This window comes from Melanerpes formicivorus, unplaced genomic scaffold (assembly GCF_026170545.1).
Source record: "Melanerpes formicivorus ecotype bairdi unplaced genomic scaffold, bMelFor1.0.p_v2 SCAF_14, whole genome shotgun sequence".
Lineage (NCBI taxonomy): Eukaryota > Metazoa > Chordata > Aves > Piciformes > Picidae > Melanerpes > Melanerpes formicivorus.
This window is the reverse complement of record NW_027142366.1, coordinates 11,209,481-11,234,628: the sequence shown is the minus strand read 5'-3', so window position 1 is coordinate 11,234,628 and position 25,148 is coordinate 11,209,481. Positions and strand designations below refer to the sequence as shown.

At 46.8% G+C, this 25,148-nt stretch overlaps 2 protein-coding genes across 7 annotated transcripts in view; one reads left to right on the top strand and one right to left on the bottom strand.

Moving 5' to 3' along the window:
• Positions 1 to 7,164, bottom strand: part of IFT140 (intraflagellar transport 140) — a 70,764-nt gene extending 63,600 nt beyond the window's left edge. The window contains exons 1-5 of one of the 2 annotated variants that reach the window (XM_068147012.1): positions 6,876 to 7,164; positions 5,331 to 5,490; positions 3,906 to 4,127; positions 3,598 to 3,719; positions 1,697 to 1,839 (exon numbers count right to left, since the gene is read on the bottom strand). In XM_068147012.1, coding sequence (XP_068003113.1) covers positions 1,697 to 1,839; positions 3,598 to 3,719; positions 3,906 to 4,127; positions 5,331 to 5,477 — 634 coding nt within the window. In that variant the 5' untranslated portion in view covers positions 5,478 to 5,490; positions 6,876 to 7,164. The remainder of the gene's footprint in view (positions 1 to 1,696; positions 1,840 to 3,597; positions 3,720 to 3,905; positions 4,128 to 5,330; positions 5,491 to 6,875) is intronic. The other variant, XM_068147013.1, reaches the window with a different exon arrangement.
• Positions 7,165 to 11,371: 4,207 nt separating this feature from the next.
• The window catches only part of CRAMP1 (cramped chromatin regulator homolog 1), a 44,689-nt gene continuing 30,912 nt past the window's right edge, over positions 11,372 to 25,148 (top strand). For 2 of the 5 annotated variants that reach the window (XM_068147007.1, XM_068147006.1), the window contains exons 1-5: positions 13,747 to 13,812; positions 14,247 to 14,596; positions 21,877 to 22,070; positions 22,556 to 22,709; positions 24,780 to 24,863. In XM_068147007.1, the coding sequence (XP_068003108.1) occupies positions 13,763 to 13,812; positions 14,247 to 14,596; positions 21,877 to 22,070; positions 22,556 to 22,709; positions 24,780 to 24,863 (832 nt within the window). In that variant the 5' untranslated portion in view covers positions 13,747 to 13,762. Of the gene's footprint in view, positions 11,875 to 13,645; positions 13,813 to 14,246; positions 14,597 to 21,876; positions 22,071 to 22,555; positions 22,710 to 24,779; positions 24,864 to 25,148 lie in introns of those variants that run through there. The other 3 variants (XM_068147010.1, XM_068147009.1, XM_068147008.1) reach the window with 3 other exon arrangements.

Genomic DNA, 25,148 nt, shown 5'->3' with positions numbered 1-25,148 from the left:
CAAGGGGACACAGTCTCAAGCTGTGCCAGGGGAGGTTTAGACTCAAGGTGAGGAGGAAGTTCTTCACCAAGCGAGTCATTCGTCATTGGAACGGGTTGCCCGGGGAGGTGGTTGAGTCATCGGCCCTGGTGGCGTTCAAGGGGAGACTGGACGTGGCACTTGGTGCCATGGTCTAGTCATGGGGTCTGTGTTGATAGGTTGGACTTGATGATCCTCGAGGTCCTTTCCAACCTAAGTGACACTGTGATCTTAGAGCTGTATTTCAGCATCTGAGGGGGGCCTACAGAAAGGCTGGGGAGGGACTGGGAAAGGTCTCTGGTGATAGGACAATGGGCAATGTTTTGACATCAGAGCAGGATAGATTTAGGTTGGATATCAGGAGGAAGATCTTCACAATGAGAGCGGCAAGATACTGGAACAGGTTTCCCAGGGATGTGGTTGAATCCCTATCCTGGAGAGATTCAAGGTCAGGCTTGATGTGGCCATGGACAGCCTGACCTTAGTTGGAAGTGTCCCTGCTGACTGCAGGAGGGGTTGGACAAGATGACCTTCGAGGGTCCCTTCCAACCCGATGCAATCTGTGAAGTTTGAAGGAGGTGCAAGAAACACGATGTGGACAGCCACCTGCAGGAGACAGATCCCAGCCCTAGATGGAGCTGTGCACCATCACAACAGCTGCTCTGAGCGCCAGGCACAGCTACTCGCAGATTCTCTCCTCGCACATTTAAGTGCTCCCTCTCTTTTCCATTTAAATGGTTTATATCTAGTCAAGAGGCTTGAAATTCAAAAACCAAACGAAGGTACAGCTCACTGTTCTGCAGCTGAACAGTGTCACTCCTGCATAATACTGATATAGATGATGGATTTCATTCTTGAGAGTGTAAACTGACTCAAACTGTAATGGAGCTGCAGAACTAGCCTAACTTAGGTGGGGTCTGGAGTAGTTAACACCTGAGAGGATTACACACTCGAATCACCTAGCAGAAACACTCAGTACAATACTTGTAACCCACATCCTGCCTCCAGTCCAAAGAGATAGCAGGCCAATGAGACAGAAGGCATCAAAACAGGGCTAGGAAGACAGTGAGCTCAGAGCAGACCAGTACCCAGAATGAGAACAGACAAATGACAGGGAAGAAAACAAACAAAACAGAGACTCAGACTTATTTTTTCTTCCTTAGGCCAAAGTATCATTTCAAAGAGTGAGAAAAAAAAGTGGGAAAAGTAATAATTGATTTTCAAAGGTATGTTTTAGTAGAATTTGTCCATCCCTAGAAAAACCACACACACACAAAACCAAACAAAAGAACCCCAAACAAACACACACCAAGGGAAAAAACCCAACGTGAACAAAACAGCTGTGACCCATGTGTTATTTTGAAGCTTTGCACCAAAAGCTGCCAACTTCTAATTTTAGTGTTAGAAATAACTCCTTACACTCACCCCTTCAGGAAGCTGAGTAATGCAATACCTGTGGTGCCCCCTTGGAGGCTTTTAATAATTGTATTCATTCCCTCTTACCAAACATTCTTCAACTCCTATGAATATTCTACCCTGTTGGATATATGAATATGATGGGTATATGGGGATACTCTACGTGTTGGATCTATGAAATCAGGGCTATTGTGCACTGAGCTGTTTTGAAGCATCAAGGAAACATATTTCCACCAGCATGGAAAAGTAGTTCAGCTCTTACCATCTGTCAAAGTGATAAAGAAGGAGACCCCCTCCTGGAGTCCCATCTTCACAGGTGCTCCTGTTCCAGCTTTTCTCCAGTTAAACATATCCAAGGCCTTCTCATCCCCACTCACAGCTGCTTTTGCCAGCTGTACAAAGTCCCTGAAAACAAAGACACTTTGATTTCCAACTCCATATCTAAAGAGAGCACTTTCCATCTCAAAGAATGGTGAGTAGTTATTCAAACACATTATAAAAAGAGAACAAAGACATTTCACACAATGAGTGAGAAAGGACAAGCTCAAAAAGACAAAGCAAAACATTAATACTAGTTTTCATTTGCCTTGTTCCACATTTTCCCCATAAACATCATTATTTTTGCAGAGATGTGAAATTGAAGTGGCTGTTTCCTAGCTCTTACTTGGAGAGGGAAAAAAATCATGTTTAAGAACTGACTTTTAATTGAATGGGCAATTGTGTTTTCAGCATGCTTTCTGCTTTTCCTAATCACTGCTAATTACAGGAATTCAAGGACAAAGAGTCAACAGCAACAGAGAGAACAGTACAAACAAATGGAAGAGACCCATTGCTGTACACAGGACACAAATAGCCAGCTACTGGAGTGGGAGAAGAACAAGAATATAAAAGGACAGTTAGGAGAACAACTTCTTTATCTGTTTCTAAAAGGCTTGTCTGCAAGTAGGATCATCTCTATGGAACATCCTGGTTCCATAACATCCTGGTCTCCAAATCCACATCCTGGTCTCCAAACTGGTGACACATGGGTTTGATGGGTGGACCACTAGATGGATAAGGAACTGGCTTGATGGCCGCACCCAAAGAGTGGCTGTCAATGGCTCCATGTCCCAGTGGAGGCCAGGGACAAGCGGAGTCCCTCAGGGATCAGTCCTGGGACCTGTCTTGTTCAACATCTTTGTGGGGGACATGGACAGTGGCATTGAGTGCACCCTCAGCAAGTTTGCTGATGACACCAAGCTGTGTGGTGCAGCAGACACGCTGGAGGGAAGGGAGGCCATCCAGAGGGACCTTGACAGGCTGGAGAGGTGGGCACAAGCCAACCTCACAAAGTTCAATAAGAGCAAGTGCAGGGTCCTGCATCTGGGTCGAGGCAATCCCAGGCACAAACACAGGCTGGGCAGTGACTGGCTGGAAAGTAGCCCTGAGGAGAGAGACTTGGGGGTGCTGGTGGACAAGAAGCTCAACAGGAGCTCTCAGTGTGCACTTGCAGCCCGCAAAGCCAATCAGATCCTGGGCTGCATCAGAAGAAGTGTGGCTAGCAGGTCGAGGGAGATGATCCTCCCCCTCTATTCAGCCCTGGTGAGACCCCACCTGGAGTACTGCCTCCAGTTCTGGAGCCCCTATTACAGGGGGGATGTGGAGGTGCTGGAACGTGTCCAGAGAAGGGCCACAAGGATGATCAGAGGGCTGGAGCACCTCTCCTGTGAGGACAGACTGAAAGAGTTGGGGCTGTTCAGTCTGCAGAAGAGAAGGCTCCGAGGTGACCTAATTGTGGCCTTCCAGTATCTGAAGGGGGCCTACAGGAAGGCTGGGGAAGGACTTCTCAGGATCTCAGGTAGTGATAGGACTAGGGGGAATGGAATGAAGCTGGAGGTGGGGAGATTCAGGCTAGATGTGAGGAGGAAGATCTTCACTGTGAGAGTGGTGAAGCCCTGGAATGGGTTGTCCAGGGAGGTGGTCGAGGCCCCGTCCCTGGGGGTGTTTAAGACCAGGCTGGACAAGGCTCTGTCCAGCCTGATCTAGTGTGGGGTGTCCCTGCCCATGGCAGGGGAGTTGGAACTAGATGATCCTTGTGGTCCCTTCCAACCCTGAATGAAAGTATGAAATTATGAACAAAGACAGCCCTGGTTTGCCAGTGCTGTGCCAGGGCCCAGTACTTACTCGCCAGGAGGGGGTGGTCGAAAGACACAGTGAGAGAGACCTTTTCCAAACTCCTGCTTCAGCAGGGCAGGACCTTGCACTCTGCCTCGCTGGTCCATCCTCCAGAGCACCAGGACGCCGTGCTAGAAACAGGCAACAGGTCACTCACTGCACTCTGACATTCTTTCCCTCCTGTTCTAGCTATCCCATCCTGTACCCAGAAAACCCAGTTGCAAACTCAGTTCTGAGGGACACCCCAACCTTTTCATTTGTACCATCAGAAAGCTTGCAACAGCATGTTCCACACATTTGTCATTCCAACCACTCACCCTATCACCAGATACGAGGCAGGAACCATTTGGACTCCAGTCCAGGACTGTAATTTTGGCATCGTGGTTCAGTGGTACAGTGTGCAGCTCCTTGTCCTGTTTGTTAAGTATCACAACTTCTCCTGTCTCCCAGCCTGCTGCAAGGATGGGTCTGGAAGGGTGCCAGGAAAGTGATGTGACATGAAAGCTTCTCTCAACGTGTGTATCTGACACATGTTCTCCCTGCAAATGGAAATAAAGCGCAACCCTCAGGGAAAGGACGCAGCCAGAGCTTCAGACTCGCTTCCCAATCAACAAGACATTTTTCTGTGACAAAGGACTGGCAATCAAGAGCTTCCTGCAAGAGATATGAAGTGGCCATACAAATTCTCTGCAAGGTATTTCACAGACATAAAACCACGTTATAACACGCAGCACATCCACTTGGAAACTGCTAATGACAACAAAGCAGCATCGAGTTACTGCCTCGTTCTGCTCTTCCAGCCTGCAGCACAGCAGCAGCTCTTGCTGGCTATCAAAGCCTTTACTCCGGTAGAAAAGATAAGATGAATCCAAGCACATCTCAAGGCAAAAAAAAAAACCCCAACAACAAAAACAACCTACAAACAAACCAACTCTTGCAAAAGACTAAGGGTCCTCATGGAGGACACAGAATAACCTAATGCTCAAACAGCAGGGTAGACCTCCCTTTGAATCCAGTTTGCAAATCATTTACCCTCTCCATTCACTCATTCTTTCATTTCCAAGATTTGGATGACAATTTTTCTTCCTACACTTTGAAAAGCAGATATTTCATAGGCTGCTTAGATTAACAGACTTCAACCTTGCCAGCATCCCTGCTGCTAGCTAGCTGTACTATCATTTCCCTCAGCAGCACACTTTTTTTTGCCTGAAAATTATGCAAAGCCAAGTCCCACACAAGCCTCTTGTGTGAATTTCAGAGCATGCAAAGGAAATATCCATCCACAGGCAGAAACTCTGCTAGGAAACAACCCACTCAGATGGAACAAGCTGAGTCTGGCAAATCAGTTCAGTCTCAAGGCAGAGGAATGATTTTTTTTAATTTACATTTCTTAGTACACTTTATTCACTCAGAGTTGGTTCTGGTTTTTTAAGAGGAGCGGTGTCCATTTTATTTATAAGCACAAAGCAAATCAGTAACCACCACAAAAAAAGGACTTAAAGGCTGTAAAAATTAAATTTCAATGGAAAGATGAATTTAAAGTTATGAAGACCTTCTCATAAAATGCATGTAATCAGTAGCTGATGAATCTGACATGTCCCAGCTGCCACAGGACAAGGAGAGTAACTAAAACCCAGAGAGAGGGAGCCTGAGGCTGCAAATATATACATGAAAAAGGTGAAGTTTCAAGTCAGTAAAGTGGTATCAAGTTCATTTTGCTGGATTAATTGCTGATTGTTGACCTGTTCCAGGTAGATATCCACACAGCCCCCAGATGATGTGGTGATGGAACCAACTGCCAGGAGCGGATGAAGGGGGTGCCACACTATACGGGAAGGGGAGGCAACCGACTCAGGAGGTTCTGTCCAGTGATCCACGTACACAGCCATAGCAGCTGCAAACCTGTGCAGGGAGAACAAACACTTCCAGCAGCTATGCTGAAATACATGGCACAGACACTATACAGAAAAGACAAGCGCTATATATGTAAGTTGTCCAAAGGACTGCAATGTGCCCTACTGGCCAAGAAGGCAAATGGCCTCCTGGTGTGCATTCACAAGAGTGTGGCCAGCAGGTCAAGGGAACTTCTTCTCCCCCTCTACTCTGCCCTGTTGAGACCACATCTGGATTGTGTCCAGTTCTGGGCTCCCCAGATCAAGAGAGATAGGGCTGTATCAGAGTGTCCAACAGAGGCTACAATGATGATGAAGGGACTTGAACATCCGTCTGATGAGGAAAGGCTGAGAGACTTGGGGCTAATTAGTGTGGAAAAGAGAGGACAGAGAGAATCTTACTGATATTTATGAGTATCTGAAGGGTGGGGGGCAAGAAGAAGGGGTCAGGCTCTTTTCAGTAGTGTGATAGGACAATGGGCAATGGATACAGACTGGAACACAGGAAGTTCCACCTCAACATGAGGAGAAACCTCATTATTGTGAGAGTGCTCAGGAAACAATTATCTGTCTTAATTATGCTATTCTGTCTTCGATAATAGCTCACGAAATGCTACTTTTATGCTCTATATGCCAACATTAGCATCTAAGAGAGGTTAGGTTTGTTACTGTGGAACTGCTTCCAGCCACCAGCTTACCACACAACCCATCACCAGGGTATTCATGGATGAGTTTTCTGTAGGCATTGCTGTGATGTTTCCCTGACAAGCCCTGAAGCTCCCTATACTAAAACGTTGGGCTTGTGTTTTTTGGTTCTCTAACTATAAGAAACGCTTTTGAATTTCAAAATGTTTTAAAGAAAGAACATTTAGAACACAAATCTGAGAGCTGCCAGGAAAAGATGGTTAACCACGAAACACGCTTGAACTAGTGAAATGTTAAGAGCAAAGAGCAAAAATCCGGTTAAACCCTGAACCGGCATGGAGGGCAGTGGGTGAGAAACACCCCCGGTGGGGCCCAGCCCGATTCGGGCAGCGCTGCCCGTGGGCCGAGACTCGCGTGGGGCCCGTGGGCCGAGAGGGAGCAGTTTGTTGCACACAAAGCAAAGCGGGCTGCGGCTGCGGCTCCCGGCGCGGGAAGCGCGCTCCCGCCCGCTGCCTTCGCGCTCCCGCCCGCTGCCTTCGCGCTCCCCGGCCGTACCGCCGGACCCACCCGAGCTCGGGGCAACCGCAGGCAGCGGCCTGGCCGCCCCGGAGCCTCGGGCTCACCGCGACCGACGCCTCTCTCAGGACAGGCCCAGACTGGCCGAGAAGAAGCCGGCCAAGCCGCTGAGTGCTCCCGGAACCTTCGCTCGGGCTAACCCCAGCGGGGACAGTCCTCCCCACCCGCTCTTACCTGCTGGCGGCCCCGGAGCGCGACGCCAACCCTGAAGGCCGCACTCGCTCCGCGATGCTTTGCGTTACCCCTGACAACCGGGAGCGCCCCTGGCGCGGAAACGCCCGAATTGTAGCCGAAGAGTCACGGAAACTACCGAAGCTGTGGGCTGGCACAGCGGAGAGAGACGGAAAGTGCCGAGCGCGAGAGGAGCCGGCGCGCTCCCCGTGGTTCCCGCGTCCCGCCGGCAGCCCGGGGCCCTCTCTCTCGGCTCAAGCGACAGTCTTCACAGCTTTCATATTTGCCTGGTTCAACGTTACACAACAATTTGTCCAACTACTACACTGCATATTCCTACTCATGCAGGCTTAACTGGAAATTATTCTCTGCCCTCTAATATCCAACAGGGCAGCCCTATTGTGAAGGATTCGTATCCTAGATGGGCAAACCAACAACAGGCCATCCCAGAATCCTAAGATCTTCCCTCCCAAACACTGCACTCAGAAAGATGCCTGACAGTTCTGAGTGCCTGAATTCCCAGGACAGGCATAGAACAGGCTTCAGCAGCACAATCACACGGAGTGCTTTTCACCCCTTCCTCCAAGGGGAGGGATGCTGAGCAAAAAAAACACAAACCAAAACAACACAACCTCTTGTGATTAGGTGCTCCCCATTTAGTAAGCCATAAAGGATTAACCACAGAAGTCTGACCTTTGCTTTAAATCCTCTTACCTGAATGGGAAAGATCTGCTTTAGTAACACAAAGATCATCCACTACCATTTGCCAGATTAAACAGCTTCAGAGCCTTTTAAGAACAAACAAGGTATGAAATGAAGCAGCATCTAAGTTACCTGAAAGGAAAATACAGGACAATAACCACCATACTGGTGGCTTTCACATCTAAGATATTTGGGGACCTATTTTCTCGTTATAATTAGTGTAATGATGCAAGTTTAGAAACACCTCCATATCAACCTCAAAGTATTAACTTGGTCCTTCTGCCAGACAGCTCTGCGTTGCTTGCTCTAGTGGTAAAAAGCCCCCCAATTTGTTACTGTTACCTTAAAATACACAGGATGTGCAGCAAATCCAAGTGAATGTTCTTCCCTCCTCTAGAAAACCGTGGCAACACATGCTGAAAAGTTGTTCCTATTTTATATCTGTGCAGGTCTGCCAAAGCACATCAGGGACCCTCCCTACTATTAAAAAAGGCCCCATAAAAGTTCAAGTGTCTTTTGACATCTCAACCTACCCCCTGCCTCTCAGCTCTTGTCCAACTCCTTCTTTTTATTCAGTATTTCTTTCACAAACATTTACACACATGAGCAGTTTCACACCTTAACAGTCCACTTCAGGCAATGGAGTTATTCAAGCATAGAAAGTTATTCACATACAGAGAGAATGGAAGCCTTCGACTCTGAGCTCCTTGCAGAGCTGAACATACCTTCATGTCTCTCTGCAAAGCACCATGGCAATATATGGCACTGTAGAGACAGAGTGCATCATTTCCTGTCAGTATTGTTAGATTTGGTTGTGGTCAAACCAAGTGGCAAAAATAAGCCATGTGATTTTGTGCTGCAGTATAAACAACTTGCAAAGTATTCCCTCTAAAAAAAAAACCGAACCAAAACAACCCCAACCTAATTAAGATGCAGAGTTAAATCATAGTATCAGTCAGGGTTGGAAGGGACCACAAGGATCATCCAGTTCCAACCCCCCTGCCATGAGAAGGGAGACTTCACACTAGACCAGGGTTGTTCATGGCCTCCTTAAACCTGGCCTTAAAAACTTCCAGGGATGGGGCTTCTACCACCTCCCTGGGCAACCTGTTCCAGTGTCTCACCACCCTCACAGTAAAGAGATTTTTCCTAACATCCAATCTGAATCTACCCACTTCAAGTTTGACTCCATTCCTCCTAGTCCTACCACTACCCACCATCTTAAAAAGTCCCTCTCCAGCTTTCTTGTAGGCCCCCTTCAGATACTGGAAGGCCACAATAAGATCTCCTTGGAGCCTTCTCTCCTCCAGATGGAATAGCCCCAACTCTCTCAGTCTGTCCCCACAGGGGAGGTGCTCCAGCCCTCTAATCATCCTTGTGGCCCTTCTCTGGACATGCCCCACACAGATGCAAATGTCTGTAGTGAAGACCATTAAGCAATTTAATATCTTTTTTGTTTGTTTACAAGTTCAATTTATATCAATACACTTAGTCACAGGTATCTTTTACAGCATATTTATAGACGATGCAGAGCCCAAGGCATGTTCAAGTTCAGCTCGCCATCATAACTATTTGCAACACTCTCCCTGGGAGCCAAAAGCTCCAGAATTTAGATGCCTTTATGAAGCTTAAATCAAGACATTTACTTCTAAGCTATAAAATTAACCAGGTTGGAAAAGACCTTTGAGATCATCAAGTCCAACCTATCATCCAACACCATCTGATCAACTAAACCATGGCACCAAGCACCCCATCCAGTCTCTTCCTAAACACCTCCAGTGATGGTGACTCCACCACCTCCCTGGGCAGCACATTCCAAAGGCCAATCACTCTGGGAAGAACTTATTTAGAATAAACCAAACCAGGTTGGAAGAGACCTTCAAGATCATCGCGTCCAACCCATCAACCAATCCAACCCACCCAAACAGCTAACCCATGGCACCAAGCACCCCATCAAGTCTCCTCCTGAACACCTCCAATGATGGTGACTCCACCACCTCCCCGGGCAGCCCATTCCAATGGGCAATCACTCTTTCTGTATAGAACTTCTTCCTAATATCCAACCTGAACCTCCCCTGGCGCAGCCTGAGACTGTGTCCTCTTGTTCTGGTGCTGGCTGCCTGGGAGAAGAGACCAACCCCCACCTGGCTACAACCTCCCTTCAGGTAGTTGTAGAGAGTGATTAAGGTCTCCCCTGAGTCTCCTCTTCTCCAGGCTGAGCAACCCCAGATCCCTCAGTCTTTCCTCATAGGGCTTGTGTTCCAAACCCCTCACCAACTTTGTTGCTCTTCTCTGGACTCGTTCCAGCAAGTCAACATCCTTCCTAAACTGAGGGGCGCAGAACAGGACAAAAACTGGACACAAAACTTCTTCCTAACATCCAGCCTAAACCTCCCCTGGCACAGCTTGAGACTGTGTCCTGCTCTGTCACAGGCTGTCTGGGAGAAGAGACCAACCCCACCTGGCTACAACCTCCCTTCAGGTTGCTCACAAAGATTTTCCTCAGAAGAAAACTGACGAATCCTTTCCTGCTATGACACTCACAAAGTTTCAGACCGAGGACGAGCTAATGCTCTTGCCACAAGGACTTTGTTAAGGAAAACAGTAAAATCTCACACAGTACTAGTTGTTAAGCTTCTGGAAATTATTCTTCCTAGCAGTTAACACGAAGTCATCACATAAAAGCATCAGCCACCAGAAAACAGGCCGAAATACTACACTGGCAAATGAAATTCAATCGCCTTTAATTCAACACATCGCACAATAAAGCTTCTTTTAAAGAAGTCCCACGCGAGTGCAACCTTTACGAGAAGTGTAGCAGTCGTAACGCCACCGGACCCTTCTCAGGAGATTTCACGCTGACCGTTGCAATCTTTATGAACAATATGAAACTATTAACCGCCGTAACTAATGAAAAGCGTGCTACCAAGCAAGCTGCCGGCACAGACAATACCTCAGCGGCATTCTGGGCTGGGGACCCAGCTTACAGTCTCCAGGAGCATGGAGATTGGCCACGTTCCCTGGCACGCCTCTCCTCCTCAAAAATTGCTAAAATCACCGGGAATTTAGCAAGAAGGGGTACATTCTTCAATCGAAGCGCAGGGACGTCCGGTATCAAAAGATGGCACAGTGAAGAGGAAACTCCAGGCAGGACGCCCCAGCGCCGTCCCTGGCAGTTCCCAGGCCCGGCCCCGGAAAGCCCCAGGAGCTCCCCTTCACGCTCTGCCGGGTCAGGCAGTGGGGAGCATCGAGCTCCGCACCGCGATCCAGAGCTCGCCTACGAAGGCCTCTGGGGGAGCGGGTACGGCCACAGGAGAGCCTCACACTGCTTTTACCACCAGGCTAAAATCCGAGCACCAGAGACCGCAGGGAAGCCTGGCAGAGCAGTAAACCGAACGAAATGAAGCAGCCGCCGGCAAAGCCGCAACACCGCGCTCTGAGGAGGACCTCGAGCGGCACTGGCGCTCACCAACCCCAGCAGCACTGCCTAACAGAACTGCTCCCCGCCGGCAGGAATAAACACAGCGCCATATGCAAATCAGTGGCCTCGTAACCAATGGAAGCCTGGAACATGTCCAGAGGCCCAGCTGTAAAGCCCTCAATTGGGTTTTCCTTTGACCAATCACCAGCCAGCTTTCAGAGTTCGTCTCGCCCTCTGACGAATCCCCGCCTCCGCCTCTTCCTCTGCGTCAGCCTGCGTCACGCGTCCCGCGCCGCGCTTTGTTTGGCGTGCGTGGGGTCCCGGCCACGCCCCCCGCCTCGCTCCCACATGCCGCAAGCCAATGGGAGGCCTTGTTTGGGGTCCCAGGGTGGGGAGCGTCGGCGCGCTCAGCTGGGTCCGCGCGCCGCGTCCTGCCCCGCCTCCTCGTCCCGGCGCAGGGTGACGAGGAAGCGGAACCACCGCAGCTAGGAGCCCATTGCGGCCCGCTCTGCGGCCGAGCGCGGTGGTGGGGCGACGGCGAATCGCGGCCGAGCCCGGGGTGTCAGGGAGCCGCGGCTCCGGCCGGGGTCGTTGAGGCCCAACGGGGAGCTGGTGGTGCCAGGGCCGCGGTCGCGATTTCGGAGGAGCCCAGGAAAGAGAGGTCGCTTCCACGGCCGGGGAGCGGGGCTTTCGCCGACAGCAAAGCTGGGAGGGCCGCTGAGGTCCGTAGTGGTCGTAGGACGTGCCGGCCTCCGCCCGAGCTGGCGGGCGTGGGGCGCAGTCTGGGGACGCCTGGGGCTACGGGTACCGGAGGACCCGAGGCAGCCGCCGGCGGGAGAGCTGGAGCGCGGAAGCTGCACGGCGGCATTGATGCGGCAGGTGAGACTCGAGGCGGGGAAGGAGCCTCCGCGGGGGCAGAAGTAGCTGCTGTGGAGGGGGCAGTGGCAGCACCTTGGGCCCCCGCAGGGCGTGTGTACCCCTGAGGGGACCGGCCGGGTTCCGGCGCTCTCCCGCTCGTGTTGGGTGTGCGGCGGCGCGGGGCACAGTGGGGGAAGCATCTTTGATCGGAGCCGGGCTTTTGTAGGGAGCAGAATGAAAGGACGGCGACCGAGCTTGAAGGGGCCAAAGCAACAAGCCTGATCTTTTCCCTTTAGAAGAAAAAGGAAAAACAAGGGCAGTGGGAAAACGGAAGGAGAAAGCAGCCAAAATGTGTGAACTGGGTGCAGGGCACTACCGGAGAGTTTAGGCAGGACGCTGTAAGGAGCCAGCTCACGTGAAGTGGGGCACGTACTGGGATTTACTACCTTAGTCTAGTAAGTAAGTGTCCCCAAGACGAATTTCTGTAGTATTCCCTTACTAATTATTGGGGGATGCCAGTGGATGTATTGTTTAATTTGAGGTAATTAAACTTGCAATCAAGGAGAAGTCAGCCTTCTCTGATGGTTTTGAGCAAACTGTCAAGAGCTGGAAGATTTCTCTTCTCAAAACAACCCAAAAGACTGCAGATTTTGTTGTGTGGAGAGCACGTTTGTGTTTGTAATTAGGGACCTGTCAGATAAGTACTTAACCAAGTTTTCATATGAGTTTGGATCCATAGTTCCAATCAGTTAAATTGCACGTTTGCAATGAATGGAACACCAGCTAACAGAACTGTGAGTTGGTAGATTCAGTGCTTTAGCCGAGAATCACTAGAGGGGAAAGTACCACTTTAATGGTAGGAATACAGTGCTCAAAGTGTAGTATCACAAATTTGGATGCCCATATAGTGCTGATGCACCTTGTTTGTTTTAACCACGTTTTGGTGCCAGCCTAGTCTACAGTATTAACATTCTTTATTTGTGACATTCAGAATTTCTTGTTGATTTCCATCTTTTTCCCTTAATTTAAGTTGGGCTGTGGCTCTTGCTCTAGTGCTAAGGCAGCTGCATTGCAACTGCTGCTTCTTTCTGTTTTGCTGAAAGTGGTTTCTTTCTTGGAAGTTGGCTTCTTTTAGATATGGTGTCAGTAATGTTTTCACGCTGTAAGGAAGAAAAAATCACAGTTGTTGGCTTGTAGCAGGTAATATGATTCAATACTTTGGGCTTTTGTGTATCTGGCCTTTTGTTCCGAGTATTTAAAAATAAACCTTTAGAACTGAGAGGGTTTATGGAGTTAGATACAGAATAAACAGTCACCCCAGTGGCCCAGTGTCACATTTGGAATTAGAAGTGCTAAGTGATGCTGCTCAGGAAGACCAGGAATGGCCCTCTGGCAAATGAGGGTTAAAACTTTTGTCTGGCCAAGAGGTCGCAGCATCACTGTGAGTTTCAGGGTCCGTAGCGAGGTAAGGGGAGAAAAGCTGCAGCAGATGCCTGCAGAGTTTGTTGTCCTTCAGACTGAAAGGAAAAATAACGAAGAGGGTCACGTTAACTTGAAAGAAGCCCCTGGAAGCTGTTGCCGGGGCCAGCCGGGAGCCGGCGGCTGCAGGGCCCAGGCCGTCTCCGGGCGCGGGCCGGTCCGCAGAGGCCGGCGAGTGACAGCGGCGGGCCCGCGGCGCGATGCTCCTGGCCGGGGAGGCAGCCGGGCCCGGGGCTGCCCTGCGGGGAGCCGCGGAGAGGTGCCGGGGCTTTGGCGGGCGTGGGGGCGGAGGGGGAGCTGGAAATCTCGGTAGCCTCGGCCAGTCCCAGCCCCAGAGACACACACACACACACAGAGGAGGAGAAGCCGCCGCTGCCGCAGTTAGGAACATGAATCCCCCCCCCGCGGCAGGTCGGATCACCTCGGCTCCATGGTGAGGAGGAAGAAGACCCCCCCTGGGCCCCGGGAACCGCGGAATGGGTAGGATGGGGGGCGAGCAGCTGGCCCGGCCCGGCCGCGCTGCCCTGCTCCGCTCCGCCGGGCTTGGCGGCTGCCTTTCCTCTCAGCGGCTGTTGAGCGCTTCCACACGCCCGAGTTTGGCTGGGCGATTTCTCCGCCAAAGGCGCCCCGAACCCCTTTGGGAGGGTGCCGGAGGGTTGTCGGGGGAGCCTGGCTGCCTTTTGGGCCGGTTTGGGGGGGTTCCGGCGGGGCTTTTCCCCTCCCGCCTTCGGCACAGGTTGTTGGGTCGGGACAGCAAACGAAAGGGGATTTAGTAACAAACAACGGCGGCCATGTTGAGAGGAATTTCTGCAGCTAAACTTCTCCCTTCTCAGCCCAGGGATTTCTCTCCTTCTCTGGGGGGCTCCCTGGCCTGACTCTGTGCCCCTCTCTTTTCTCTCTCTCCTCCTCAACAGGATGACAGTGAAACTGGGAGAGAGCAGCGGGGAGGAAGGGGTGAAAAAGCTGGGCAAGAGAGCAGGAGGAGATGAGGAGTCCCTGGAAGAAGAAGGGGCAGGAGGAGGAGGAGAGGCAGCTCCAGGCAGCAGCAACACAAAGAAAGAAGAGAAGATTATTAACAACAACACTAACAGCAGCCCCCCACCAAACCCCAGCTTATCACAGGCCCCGGCCTCCCTCCAGCCCTCCCACAGCCAGGACCAGCATCATTTTCTCAGGTCCAGCGTCAGACCTCAGAGCAAGAGGCTGAAGAAGGATTCCCAGGCATCCTCTTCAGTTGGCAGCAGCACTGCTGCAAAAGGCAAAGGTACTGTATTTTGGCACCCTTAAAACATGCAGGCAAGGGAGGGGGGGGGTGTGGGGAGTCACCTGTGGGTTTGGGGGTTGTCATTCTCCTCCTGTAGGTGCCATCTTTTGTTTGCTTTGGGGGAAGGTGTTCTGGGGCTTGTTTCTCACAGTAGCTGAAATTGTCTTTGTGTCCCAAGGCTTCAGCTTCTTTGCTGCCTGCTATCCTCTTTCCACTTGCAGGAATGGGGGGTTTGGATGTGTGTGTGGAGGGGGGGAAAAAATCTCTGTTATTGAACCAAGCCTTTGATTCCTGCATTTCATTTCTCTTGAGTCTTAGGAAATTCCTGTGTTTTGATTAGGAAATCAGACTGTAGCTATCTGTGTAATCAGGTGGCTGCACTCTCAGCCCTCTTCTTGGGTGGTAACAAAATACTCACTGGGTGCTGTTTAAAAAAAGGGAGGAAAACACCCCAAAAGACATTGTTGATTTGCCCCCAGTATTTCTACAACCATTTTGCCCACAGAACTCTTGTGGAAACAGCTGTGAAATACACACTGACATACTTGGGTTTGAGCTTTTATGAGCCCTGCATTACTGTTTCAGAGCAGTTTGGGCCTTCCCGTGTAATTTGAGTTTTTAAGGTGGTTTTGCACACATCTAAATTTCTGTATGTGTGTACATACATCCACATGGAATTTGATATATTTCAAAGCTCTTTCTTAGGTATTTTGTCAGAAGACAGCAAGGATTTTGAATACCCTGGTGCTATTGTGTGTGCTTAGCAGCTACCGGATGACGCCTGGCCCTGGAGTTGAGCTGCACTTGAGACTAATTTTGGATACCTTGTGCATAAGTACTCAAAGTGCTATTTTCTGTTAACTTTTGGGAAAAAAAAACAAAAACACCCCAACAACCCAACACTTGGAGATTTCTTCAGCATTTGAAATGGCAAAGTTTACTTGTCTGCTGAAATGAAACAAAACTCTGTGCAGCGTCAATGTGCCTTGGAGTTCACCTCACTTTTTGGTCCGCTGCAGTGGTGTGCACAGGGTGGACATGGGGTAGACATTTTGAGTTAGGGTGATTTTGTCTTACAGTATTAAAACAGCACAAAATGTGGTATTTTAGGTTTTGCCACACCACAAGAATTGTTGAACTCAGTTGCTTGACAGTTAGTTTATATAATGGGCTGAAGAATTTGTTGATGCCTTATTCAATCCTCTTTACTCTCTTAACTTTGTAAGTTAAAAAACTCACATATGTGATGTTGGAAGGTAGGACAGAAAGGGCTGCATAATTTTTTATTCTCCCAGTTGTTCCAAGCCAAATAAAAAACCCAGATGGAATATCCAGGAGTGTTTAGCTGCAGATAATTATTTCAAGGTTTGTCAGCAGTACTAAGTGTGAGGAGATGCTCCTTTGGAATGTGTTGTCCACGGTGGGCAATTCAAATACATGCATGTGAACTGATTCCATTGCTCTGGAAGTGTTTACATGTGTGAGTGAAGTACACACAGCTTTGTGCACGTACATACTCGTGCTTGAAAGTTTACATGAACATCCATGTCCAATTTTAGAGCAGCCAGGATGGTTTTTAACTGGGGGTATATTGACAGCTGAAAAGGAAGCTTGGTTTGGTTTTCAGTTCAGGTTCCAAAACAACCGTCAGAAAACTGAGTGTGCAGGATGGAAAATGTTATTTCAGTAAGCAGCTTGTGATCACCATGCCTGACTTTGTTGTTAGGTTTGGGGGGACTTCTTAAATCACTGAGGGTGACAGTCAGTGGTGGAATTCTGGTTATGCTTTCATGTTTTGAATTTTAGGAGGAAACACAGCTCTGCCTGGCCAGTTTGGAGGTGAAGAGATTAAAGTCAGTGTCTGATACAGTTGAGATTGGAACTGTTGGATCTTGGAGAGCAGAGCCACGGAGTGGGATGCTTTCTAATTTAAGTTCTTTACATTCAGTGAAGCACTGAGAGGTTTTCTAGGCTTGTCTCCATTTTCCCTAATGGAATGTCTTGTGATCAGAATTTATAGGGCTTTGCATTCAGAGCAAAGCGTCTCACAGAGCTAGTCTCCAATAGGGAACTAACCGAAGGGTGAAGCTTACTAATAAAGATTGAGGATATATCGTTCCACTTGCTCTTCCACCAACTTTCTCCTCTCCCTGTAAGTACAAAAATGTGTGTGCCTTAGATCAGCTCTGACAGCTGGAAGAGGTTCCATTTTGCATGGCACAGGCGAGGTGATGGCTGCAAAGGTAATGTTAACATTGGCCATCAGGAAGGATTGGCAAGACCGCCCTTACACATGGCCCACTGAAACCAGACAGCTGTTTTTGGTTACAGCTTCACAGTAACATCATGTAAGACTTCAAATTATATTAAAGTGAGTTTAGTATCCATGTTCTGAAGTGAACACTCTTTCACAGGCTGTTATTAAGGAGTGTAGTCAATAAACTTAATTCCTTTCAAATTGTAATTGCACAGCAGGCATTGGCTTGTCCTAAAAAGAGCTTAGAAAGAGCTTTGGATATACTATTTTTCTATTACAGATCCTTCTTTACTCTTGGCATTTGTGCTTTTAGGGTGTTTGATTGTAGTAGACACATTATTGGTGAAGTAAATTTCACTGTAAACAGGAGAAAGCGTTTCCCCACTCAGCAGCTGCTTACCTTACTGTGGTTCAGGGAAGATTGTTAAAGATAATGGTTCTCAAATTCAGCCTGGTGGAATGTATAAACACATTGATGGGTTTTGGTTTAGTTTCATGTAATCTTTAAATGACTCTCTGGATTCTGCTTCTGAGTGGGCTCTGGTCCTGAGTTGCATGTTTGAGTTGATGGCAAACCCAACAAAATCATCTGAAAAGTGCTTCACTCCAAACAGCCAAGCTGTTTGGATTGCTGAAAGCTTATCAAGTTTCCTGCAGAAATACCTCATTTATCCATTTTTTTCCCCAGTATGATTATTGTTTTCTCTTCAGATGTTGGTCATGTTTTTATTACATTTTCATGTTCATAATGTATACCTCGACAGATGTGTGCTTTTCGAAGTGTGAATGCTTGGGAGTAAGTCTTAAGTACCTTGCATGAAGTGAGAGGAGGAACTCGAAGGAATTGTGGGGTAGAAGTGGTTTCTTGTGAGAGTTCAGAAGCTGAGTGGCTCATTGAGGGAGAGGAAGCAGAGCACAGTATAGATCTGCTGAAAAAGAGGGATTTTTGGAGAGTTTACTTCTGAAGCACAAATACACCACAGGCTTGCTGAGCACAAGTTTTGAGGTGTCTTTTTGGACCTTTCCCTGCGAACCAGGAGTGATTAGGTGTATGTATATTGTGGCCACACTGTGGAACACCTTGCCATTTTGTGCTGTAGATTGAGTTTGAGCTAGAGTGTGCCCATTTTCTGAATGCAGAATGAAGTCAGGAGGATATAGTAACAAAGTCTAATGGTGAGCTGAAGCTTGAAGAGGTCTTCCATGCTGTTGTCCAGATTTTTTTACAAGTTGTGTAAAATGACCCTAACTAGTATTTGAATTTGTTTAGCAGTGATGAGCAGTTCATTCTTGACAGTAAGTTGTTCAGCTGAAAGCATTGATTGAATTAAAACATTCCATCTTTTGACATTGTTTGAAACTTGCTGTAGAGCAGTCCACTTTGAGCCCACCAAAGCTGCATGTCTCACAGTATGTGGAATAAATTAACCCCTGTCTTCTCCTGTGGAGAGGATGTATATATCAAGACATATGTAGTTAAAGTGGATTGTCTTTTGGTATCTTCCCAAATTTGTATGCTGCAGAATGTATTGTAGCCTTCATTGACATTTCAGTTCTCCAGCATTATTAACTGCAAGGCATCAATGACTGTTTAAAAAAGCTCCTGGAACAGTCTCTTGTTCTATTAATCTCCTTAATTCTCTTCATCTTGTTTACACTTGGTGCTTCTTCTATCCTATCCTGAAATGCTTTCATTTGTTCTTTGCCCACTCATTGACTTCAGTTCTTCCTCCTTTCTTTGAATGTGGCTCAGGACCAGAACGTGGCAGTATCTCATCCTGCACCATGAGAGGACAATTTTTGCAAGTGTTTGTATTTTGAATTCAAGACAGCTTTTTCTACAGAGAATGTAGTTTGAGGTGATGTTATGCCAGTCACAGATAAATGAAGCTCTAAGTAACAGGGTGTATAGGTGGGGAGGGAGCACTGAAAAGAAAGTATGAATCAGTATCTCTGAAACACCAGTGCTCTGGTCTGTGGTTTTGTTGGGAGTTACAGTTCAAATTCCTAGTACAGAAACTTGGTGCCTCTGCAAACTGGGGTTTGAAAGCTGAGTGAAAGTACTGAGAACTTAAAAGTCCAAGCCTGGGGCTTTGTTCCTTGTCTGCAGGTGCTGGTGCTCATGTTCTGCCACATCCTGGAGTGGAGGGAAGAAGTTGTCATAGCTTAGATTGTGTGGCTGGGTGATGAGTGGGGATGACCATCTTGTCTTTCTCTCATCTGCAGTGTTCTCTTTTTATAGATAACTTCACTTGCCATTAATCATCATCATGTCCTGTAGAAGATTAAGTGTATAGGAAGGCACAAAAGAGCAATTACGAGCTCTGATTCCTTTGTAGAAGTTTAATCTGGAGTCTTTGGTATGTCCTTGACAGAACTGCCCTGTGTGTTCCACCTTTTACGTACAACCAAAAGGAAATCTGCTGAACTTTGTAATCTGAATAGAATTTGGAGTTCTCACTGATACTTTGCTTCTTACAGTTTTCAACAATGAAAACATCAACATGTGCCTAGTGTACTGTACAAGCTGTAGAAAATCCATGATAACATCTGAACTCTAGGCATCTAACCTTAGGTTTTTACCTGTTGGGGTATGTGCAGACTGATCTACAAAACCTCCACCCCCACTGAAAAGCCAAACAAACAACCCCCCACATCTGTGTTTCCTTTAAATGATTCCTCAGGAATATGAAGGCCTGTGGTCAGAAGAGTAACTTTGGAATAGTCTTATAGTTGTCTTTTCCTAAAGGATGTCTTCTGCTTTGGGATCTATTTGCAACAGGAGGCTGTAGATTGAGGTTGAGGCCTGATGTGTTTTGACTTCAGATCACTTATTTCTTCACCATTCAAATAGTGATATTCCATTCTCATATTTGCAGAAGAAAGCAGCAGTGCTGTGTCTTAAAAGTGTTGGTTTTCTTCTCAGACATCTATTGAAGTGTTCAGGTTTGTCTTATAGTTGCCTTTTTTTAAAAGGATTCACCTTGATAGTATAAGGACAAAATTGCATAACTCAGTTATTGTGCTGGTGGCTGATGAAGGCTTCAGGAAACAGCAAAGTTGTTGGAGTTGTCTTGCTGTGCATTTTGTTCCAGATGTCCAATTCTTTTTCATGTTTTGCCTAACATACTTCCCTGTGGTGACAAGATTTTGGTTTTCCTCTCCAAAGTGATTGAATAGTCATCCCTAGAGAGAAAAGAAACACAAACCTTAAAATGGTCACAATATCATATTTTATATCAAGTAAATATTTATTGTATGCAAGGTGGGGGGGGGGGAAGTACTTTCACCCATTTTACTCTCTTTCAGGTTTATTTGAACAAACAGCTGTTTGTTATGTGAACAAACAGCTAGCCTAGGATTTGAAGAAACATGGTTTTGTCATCCAAAGGAATTGAGGAACTGAGTCTCAAATCTCTGAAGCACAGTAACCCTCTAACAGTTTGAGTCTTCTCATATTCTTGATTTTGAACAGTATTTTCTACCTGGGATATCCCAGTTCTTGAAGGAGATATATATGTAGGTACTATATATATATATATAAGCCACTGACAGTAAAACTGCCTCATGGAATTGAGGTTTTTAAAGACAATTGAACTTTCGAAGCCTAAATATGAAAAAGAGATCTGTGTATAAAAGTTTGGGAAACAAGTGGGGGCTGCTGTGTTGTACAAGCTGGATCTACAAGCAAAGGAACTAAAGCAAGCCAGTTCATCACGAGGTGAAGCACTGAACATGACACCTTTCATCCAATAACTGGGAAAATGAAAACAGTAATAGGTGTTCTTCACAATGAGCAATGTGTGTTTGGTGTTGAAGGCTTCTGTACCTGCCTGCATTGGTAAGGACAGGCAGATCTTGAGCAGCACTGGTCAGCAAAGCTGAGATAGGCTGTTCTGCAAATGCAGCTCACTGAGCATGGTTCCACTTTCATAGGAAAAAATGAGAGTGCTTTTTGGGAGGTCTGTCTGTACACATGTTCTAGTGATCTCTTACAGTGTCACACCAAGCATTCTGTTCAGTTTGATTGCTGCTGCATTTAAATCACAGGTTTAAGGTTAGTTGAGAGTGGTTTTGCTGATGAAAATGTCTTTGGAAGACTATGGCCTTCAGAGGTGCTTTTTTGAAGAGGCTTGTTCTTCTGAAAATGGGATAGAAACTTAACTGCGTTGTCTGTAGCTCTCACCTTCCTGCAGCTTCCCCATCCCATTTTCTTCCCTGTCCACTGCTTGCATAAACAACAAATTCTCACTGAGTTCCATCAGGCTTCAATTTCATTTTGTATTTCTGAGCTTGGTGTTTTCCTTCCGGTGCGTGTTCTTTGGGATGCTGATAACTGACAAAGGTACAATCAAGATCGCACTTCAGTGCCTTTTGTCCAAAAGCCATACCAGGATTTGGAGGGAGAGAAGGCACTGGGACTTGCCATTCTTGGGATACCTTGGATTATCCCAGCTGAATTATACCTTGAATTATCATAGCACAATCAGACTTTCATGGATGCTGATCCGTTGTCGCCATGAACGGAAGCAGACATCTTTCAACCCTTTTGTTACCACGGTTATTGCAGAGGCAGTAGGACAGAGACCAAAGCCAAGGACATGACATTATGTTTATGTTCTCATGGTCATCAGTTTGCTTTATTGCTCACATGAGCCTTCAGCATTGCTCAGAAGTTCCCCTCAGGTGCAAAGGGGCAACTGCAGAACGCATCAGTGTACAAGCATCAGAGAGTGCATTGTCTTTTAGAGGCTGCTTTGGTGTATTCCTGCTATCTGTTGTGTCTCTCAAAGTACAAAACTAAGCCATTGAAACCTTCCCCTTGTCTTTTGCTCTTTGAGATTTTATTTCTTTAAAACAAACCTTGTTATTTGCCCTTTGTATTCCAGGTAAAACATCTTGAAAAAATCTGATAGAGATGGGAGTGGTGAAGGAGGAAAATCTGAGTTCTTCCCTTATCCCTCTCCATAAATCCTCTTTGATGGTTTAATGTTTGCTCTGGTCGTGTTTGGGTTTTTTGCAGCAGCAGATAATGGAGGGACTACAACTGGTGGCACATCAGGAATTCCTCCCAGTAATCCTACAGGGAATTCCAAGTCAGCAGCAAGGAACCTGGGCTCTGCAGCTGGAGAGAAGGAAGAAGGAAAGAAGGTCAGACGGCAGTGGGAATCGTGGAGCACGGAGGATAAAAATACTTTCTTCGAGGGACTGTATGAGGTACATGAAGGGGAAAACAGCAGGCTTAGATGGCTGCACAAATGTTGTACTCCTAATAACTGGAACATGAAATTTACTATAAATAAAAGTGAAGGTGTTACATATGCTAGGCTTTTCATTTATTCTAGTCAGGAATGGAGGAGGGAAAAATGCAGGGGAAGGTAAAGAAAGCCAATGAGAAAGTCAGGACTTTGAGTTCTGCTGTTCAGCACATTTGTGAGTGGAGTTTTGTTTTTCAGTTTTTACTTTGAAAGACTTCAAGGAAATGGGAACATAATTTATTTGGCATCTATAATGCATGTCATGTAAAATGAAGGAAGCCACTTCCATTCTCTTGTTGTTGAGTTCTGATACTCGAGAATCTTGTTTGTGAGTGCTGGAATCTAATTTCCCTCAGAGAACCCCAAAGTCCCTCATGTGGTTTGGGTTGTCTTGCCACGAGAGAAAATTTGGGTTTATTGGGATTTGTTTTATGTGTTCTTCAGCATGGGAAGGACTTTGAAGCTATCCAGAACAACATTGCCCTGAAATACAAGAAGAAAGGCAAACCAGCAAGCATGGTGAAGAACAAGGAACAGGTTCGCCATTTCTACTACCGCACCTGGCACAAGATCTCAAAGTACATTGACTTTGATAACGGTTAGTATGCGGCAGCTGGTGTCTGTGTGCCACCACGCAGGGGAGGTAGGCATGGTGGAGATGAAAAACACAGACTGAATAAGATGTCTGTGAGCCTGTCCTGCTTTCATTAGCATGGCTGAACTGAGGTGTTTTGAAGAACGCTGCTCAGAAGCTGGTGCTTTTATCACTGCTGTTGTGTGAGGTCACCGCACCATCAAAATGCTGATCCCGCTGTTAGTGCTGGGGAGAAGCCAGATCCAAGGGCACGTTCTTCTGTTCTCAGAAACATGCTTGGGAAGCCTTTCATTAGTCAGGCATGCCTTGTTTGATCAAATTGACTCCAACACTGCTTTGTACTTCTCGTGGGAAGGTAGAAGTGAATAAATAGTCCAATACAAGTATAAGTGGTGAAAGACTTGCTCACGCTTTAAATAAGCCTGAAATTGTATCACCCATTCAGAAACATTGGATTCCCAGTGCCATATCCCCCCCTCTTACCCTTTCCTTCCCCAGATGGTTGGAGGAAATGGACATTGAGAAGTCGCATGAACTGCTAGTGATATTTTGTACCAATAGTATAGAATAGAATTGAATTAACCAGGTTGGAAAAGACCTTTGAGACCATCAAGTCCAACCTATCATCCAATACCATCTAATCAACTAAACCATGGCACCAAGCACGCCATCCAGTCTCTTCCTAGACACCTCCAGTGATGGTGACTCCACCACCTCCCTGGGCAGCACATTCCAATGGCCAATCACTCTTCCTATGAAGAGCTTCCTAACACCCAGCCTAAACCTCCCCTGGCACAGCTTGAGGCTGTGTCCTCTTGTTCTGGTGCTGGTTGGCTGGGAGAAGAGACCAACCCCCACCTGGCTACAACCTCCCTTTAGGTAGTTGTAGACAGCAATAGATGATCAGTAATAACTGATTTTTGTCAAATGCATGCTGTTGTGAAACAAGCAGTGAGAGTTTAAGTCAGTTTGCAGGTAGCCTGATCCAAAGAGGGGGTTAACTCTATTTGAGAGAGCAGATTTTGCTAAGACACAGTTCTTCTGACTCTTTATAAGTTATGAAGAATGTCAGTTCTCCTGTTAGCTTTGTCAATGAAGTAAAAGCCTCCAGGGCTTTTCTGTCCTGCTGCTGCCAGATTCAAAATTGCACAAATCATGGCAGTTTCACAGGGCTTGAACTTTCTGGCCTTTAAACAACTCTAACATTGGTAAAATTTGGATTATAAACTCATCTGTCCAGTTTGTGGCCAGAGCCTTTCAAGTTAATGAATGAGAAATGGATATGGCTGAAAAGAAGCTGAAGGAATGCAAAGGTAGTGTGTGACCCAGAATGAGTGCAGTTGTTTGCTTAACTTCAGTATTGGTAGCAATAGATGTGCCTGCATTTGGAGATTAAGTCAGTCAAGGACATGTGAATTCTGGATGAACAGAGAAATATTTTCAGCTGAGTAGTTGCACTATCTTTCCTTGCTGTCACAGGTCTTTAAGCCATAACATCCACATCAGGTATGATGATGAGAAAGGAGTTTAAACACCCAAACTTGTAAAATGTGTGCAACTCTTCAAGTAAAAATTCAGAACCTAGAGTTTGCACTAAAGCTCTGTGGTGCATTGGTGGGCACAGAAGACACACTCTTGTCTTCTGAGAAGTTCTGACCTGCTCCTTAGCTTTCATATGAGAAAGAGTTGGATATACATTTTCTTGGGGACATCTGGAGAATTCCTTCCGTGATTGTGAGGACACAAGTGCTATTAGATTTAGCTGTCTTTCAAATGAGCTTTATTTTGCCTATTGAACTGTTGCATGTTGCTTGAAACTCTGTGGGAAGCTGCTTTATTTTCTCTCTGATCTAAAAAGTGTTGTCTTTCTCAGGTATGTAAGTCACCAAAAAGAAATTGCTGAGCCTGTCTCATTCACCACGGTGGTTCTTGTAACAGAACTTTAGTCTTACCCTCGCTGTTTCTCATGGAAAACACAAATCATCTCCTTTTCAGGGTGGTTTTATGTGCACTGTAGCTGTGTGTATGAGTATCTGCAGTCTGCATCTCACTTACACCTTTTCTGCTTTACAGTTTTTTCTCAAGGGCTGAAAAAATCCTCCCTGGAGCTCTATGGCTTAATCTGCTACGGGGAACTAAGGAAAAAGATTGGGGGATGTGAGTACCAATGACTTCAAATTACTTTTATATGGGAGAATCAGAAGTGGTTCATTCCTTGAAGCTGACAGTGTCTAGTACAGTTTCACTTTTTGAGTTACTCAGAGTTTGTGTTCATTGGTTTTTCTCTTGCAGGACTCTCTGGTATCATTTTCTCATTGCATGTATTTTTACATTTAAAGCCCTCCTTAGTTTGCTGCTTGGGTCCCCTTTTTGGGTGGCAGATTTCTTTAGCTTTTGCCATCTGTGGAATGCAGTGCACATAGTACCCACAGATGACAGGTT